The sequence below is a fragment of the Populus euphratica genome, unplaced genomic scaffold, assembly GCF_000495115.2.
Source record: "Populus euphratica unplaced genomic scaffold, PopEup_1.0 scaffold58.1, whole genome shotgun sequence".
Taxonomy (NCBI): domain Eukaryota; kingdom Viridiplantae; phylum Streptophyta; class Magnoliopsida; order Malpighiales; family Salicaceae; genus Populus; species Populus euphratica.
The window spans coordinates 1,136,179-1,140,601 of record NW_011499864.1 but is presented as its reverse complement, the minus strand read 5'-3'; the positions used below and the strand labels follow the sequence as shown (position 1 = coordinate 1,140,601).

General features: G+C 34.0%; 1 protein-coding gene across 1 annotated transcript; it reads right to left on the bottom strand.

The window, feature by feature from the left end:
• Positions 1-986: 986 nt before the first annotated feature.
• On the bottom strand, positions 987-3,802 carry LOC105125728 (probable glucan endo-1,3-beta-glucosidase A6). The gene is made up of 3 exons (XM_011026294.1): positions 3,557-3,802; positions 2,152-3,453; positions 987-1,258 (listed from the first exon to the last, which is right to left on the bottom strand). Exons 1-3 carry the CDS (start codon positions 3,612-3,614, stop codon positions 1,221-1,223), a joined length of 1,398 nt encoding a protein of 465 aa, XP_011024596.1. The 5' UTR covers positions 3,615-3,802; the 3' UTR covers positions 987-1,220.
• Between the last annotated feature and the right edge of the window lie 621 nt (positions 3,803-4,423).

The following is a 4,423-nucleotide window of genomic DNA, read 5'->3' as shown; positions in this document are numbered from 1 at the left end:
CCAATATTATTTTAAATAAATTAAATTAATTTTTTTAATAGGTTATGTTTTTCTCAACAACATAACCTATTGAAACAACTATTGAAATTTAAATCGAATAGAACCAATCCTCTTAAAAAATATACTATAATTTAAATTGTCTACAAAAATATATTTTAATAGAACCTTTCGAGACATAGCTAACAAAACCTATTGATATTTAAATTGAATACAATTAATCTTATAAGAAATCCTAGTATAATTTAAATTGATGATAACAATTTTTTTTTTTAGATTAATGTGGGTGTCCGGATCAGTTTTCGCGCACCACGACTAATCCCACGGGTCCTGAAATTAACGATTATATAAACTTTTAGTAACCATCACATGAGCCAACAAGGACAATAACTTATTTTAATTGACAAATGTCATGGTTATATTAATTAAACTACTGAGTTAAAAAAAAATTGTATTTAAATTTAAATTCACTTTTAATGTCGCTGATGCCGAGTTATTGTGAAAGCTACGTTACAAAATAGGGCCAGCTCGCCCACATCAATAAAATATCCCAAGGCCATCAAACCTGTGTTTTTTATACACAAATTTTAGAATATTGATTTCCTAGAGTTATCCGCGAGCAAATACAACCTTCCACTGCAGTTACTGGACCAACCCAAACCAAATGATGTGGTTTTTTATTTTATTTTAATATTTAATAAATTTATGTGTATTTCAATTAATTTTTATAATAAATTAATTTTTTTTATTTTAATTTCCAAGCACTTGCTTAACCAAATCAAACACCCTCTAGTTTCATTATATGATATAGATAGATAGAAGTATTTACACCGGCTTAAATCATAAGTTAGTTGGATTAATTCACGGATTAGTGAGTCAATCCTTATTCATCTTAAAATAACATTAATTAAAAAATTAAATCATTGTTTTAGATAAAACAAAAGTAATTGTATAGAATCTCAATTACAGAGCAAAACGACATCGAAATATAATAAAGGAAAGTGATTTAGGTGCCCACTCTGATAATGGTTGAATTGCGAATTGTATTTAGATAAGAACCGGAAATAATTAGAAAAAATGATGATCTTATTTCAATAGTGAAAGCAATTAAAAGGGGTGTATAGCAATGAAATGCTTGGTTCCTTTAATTCCAACATATCCTAGGCAGGGAGTGAGTTCCTGCATCATCCTCGTTAGCTTTACAGAAGAGGGACAGACAGCGCTCAAGGAGTTACACTTGGGAACTTGCACTGTCCAAAACCTGAAAGAGAATTACAAATTCAGTGCTCACAAATATATTTTTCATTCATTCAAATTACAATTTTAGTTGTGTTTTCCTTATTCTAATCAAAACTTCTTTTTTTTTACAATACAAATATTTTTGTTAAAATGATATTAAAATCATAATATCAAAATATCTAAGTAACTTTAGGTTATTGTTTCGAGACATAGAATGTTTAGATTGTGTAGATAAATAATGCATGTCTTCTTATATATTTATATTTATTTTAAGATTGTCTTATAAATAGATTTATTTTATATTTATATTTTTGTCTCTTTTACGAACTCATTTTTATCTTTTATGCTGTGGATTACTAATCCGACCCATTTTTTAAAAACACCTAAAACATCAAATTTAATGATTTTACAGTCCAAACTCGTTTTATAAATCACATTAAAATGCATTACAACCACGTCAGCAAACAGTTCCTTACACTCTTTTTGCTCAAATAGTGTACAAACCTTTACCCAATAACAATAAATAATTATTGAGGCTCTGTTTATCTAAATTTTTGCCTTTAGAATTGAAAATAATGTTTTTCTGTTTGAAAGTATAATAATAATATTTTTTTAAATATTTTTATATAAAAAAAATATTTTTAACATAAAAAATAAAAATAATTATTAATTTAAAAATAAATTAAAAAATAATTTTTTTAAAAAAACACTTGAAAAAAAAAAACGAAGCACGCCCTAAATCTAAAAAATGCAGAAGCAGGGGCTTAGATTATCGGTGATGCATATCTACAAGGACACTGGGTCCCACGTACCTCAAATCTTACGATGGCAGTGAGGCATCGATAGCATCACTTCTAATAAAAACAAGGGAAAAGCAAAAGACAAAAAAGAACAACAGACAACTCGGTAACTTACTTGGGTCCTTAACCGTCGTTGTAGCCAGCCCGTTGAAAGAGCAGACCCCACCAATCTTCTTAAATTCGGCCCAATACGAACTAAACGCATAACTCGCGTGCCAAAACAATGAAACCGGTTTATAACACCCTTTCCCGGGTTGGATCTTGTCACAGGTTGTGTTCCCCTGTGAACAAGCCCATGCTAAGGCATCTTTCACTGCGCTCCTGTTGGCTTCCTTAGCCACAATACACCATAGCTTCCCTTTATAAGGCTCATTATTGGTTGGCAACGGCAACGGCTTTTTATACCCCGAAAGCGGTGTCTTCCCACTCAAATCAATCTCGAGCACTTCTGTCCCATTCGGATAATACAACCCAAATTGTCGCTCCGTTCCCGGACCTGGTTTTTGGTTCTCGTTGTACAACGAAAAGATGAAAGCGGGTATGACCACACCGGGCTGGGCTGGGGTGCCGATTACTGGTATTGTGGCTAGCTTTTTTACAACGTTGCGATTGTACGTGGCAGAGTTGTAAATATTGGCTCCGAATTGTTCAAAATCTCCACCATTTGGCCAGCCCGTTTCTGCTATAAAAACCCGAATACCCGGATACCCGAGGCGTTTCATCGCAAAAACGACAGCATCAAACATTTGGTCAAAGAGGTTTGTGTAGGTCAAGTTTGTACCCGGGTCCGTATAAGTTACATTCTGGGCATTAAAAAGAGCGTAGTCTAAACTGATGTTATGTGCGTTTTCGGACCAAGCGAAAAAAGGGTAGAAGTCAATGAAAAAAAACGACTTGGTCCGGTTCAAGAATTGCAGCATCGGTTTAATGACCGTACCCGAAATGTCTGAACGAAACGTGCCGTTTGACGGTGGAAACGAAGATTCAAGAACGTTGATTGCTGATGGAGTGCCCACTTTGATTTTGCGGATGTTGTGTCTTGTTAAGGAAATCTTGATTCGACGCATGGCAGGTACGAGGTTGAACCATGTACCCGTGTCAGGATTGGTGAGGATTTCGTTTCCGACGAGGAGATATCGGATTTTGACATCTGAGTAGTAAGGGACAACATTGGTTTTAACCCACTGGTCTGAGAAATATTGGCTCTTGGAGATGTTCGGTATGAGGGCGTTAGGGACCATAATGGAGACCTGGATGTCGGTGTTTTTGAGAGATTTGAGAATGTCTGGATTGGCATCGTAGATTTTGACTCGCTTGGCTTTGAGAGATTTGATAAGCTCCACTGACCTTGAAGGAGATGGGAGATTGTTTCCTAGCTGACCGTAGTTTATGCCCACCTCGCTGGAAATCACTGCACCTGCAAGGGTGTAAACAATTTGGGTTAATTAGGAAAGGAGAGTCAAAAACACAAGGCTCCTCCCTATTGTTGAGCACTTTGTTTTCTAAGAGGCTAACCTTACCGGAAATGGAAATCAAGAGAGCGAAAATGAAGACATGAATGGCTGCTACGGGCCCCATTATTGCTCTGTCGCTTGAGGAGAAAACTTCTTCCGGTGGGGATGGAGCTGAGAAAGAAAGGGCGAGTCAGAATCTATGGGCTTTGAGGGGATGGAAAGGAGGGCATTAGAGGCTGACCAATAGAGTAACCTGTTTGTAAAGCGTCATAGGTGGAGTGCATTGAACATAGTTATAAGATACGGTCGGGGCTAATCCAGTCCGAGTCGAGAGCTATCCGAGTCCCAGCGAATCAATCAGTTTTTTATTTTTTATTTTTTTGTGGAGACGATATTGTTTTGTTTTTGTCTTAATAAAACAATATCTTTTCACCTTTTTTTCCCCTTTATTTTGGTTAAAAAAATCCAATTTAAAATGTTAAAAAATTACTAAATTAACCATCCATGCCAAACCAGAATTTATATAACTATCATTTTGGAATTCATGGTTTTTACTTTTTATTTATCTTTTAGCCTTGATTTTTTAAAACTTATTTCAAATCTCAAACTCATCCTTGAACGTTACAAAATTATGCAGACAAATCCTTAATTTATAATTACTAATTAGGACTTGGATAAAATTACTCATCTACTTATCTTGACAATTCAATTCATGCCGGGGACTTTGACCCTTGATTTCATTGGCATTCTCAATCATAACATTCAAACAGAAATAAGTATTATTTTTTAAAAATTATTTTTATTTTATAAATAAGTATTATTTTTTAAAAAATATTTTTATTTTTAATGTCAACACATCAAAACAATCCAAAAACACTTAAAAAATTAATTCATAACAAACCAAATAGAATTAAAGAAAATAGAATTTTTAGC

Coding starts and splice junctions, on each gene's coding strand:
- LOC105125728 (XM_011026294.1), bottom strand. CDS start 3,614: ATGGGGCCCGTAGCAGCCATTCATGTCTTCATTTTCGCTCTCTTGATT. Junction 3,454..3,556: donor TCTCTTGATTTCCATTTCCG/GTAAGGTTAGCC, acceptor ACACCCTTGCAG/GTGCAGTGATTTCCAGCGAG. Junction 1,259..2,151: donor AACGACGGTTAAGGACCCAA/GTAAGTTACCGA, acceptor ATTCTCTTTCAG/GTTTTGGACAGTGCAAGTTC.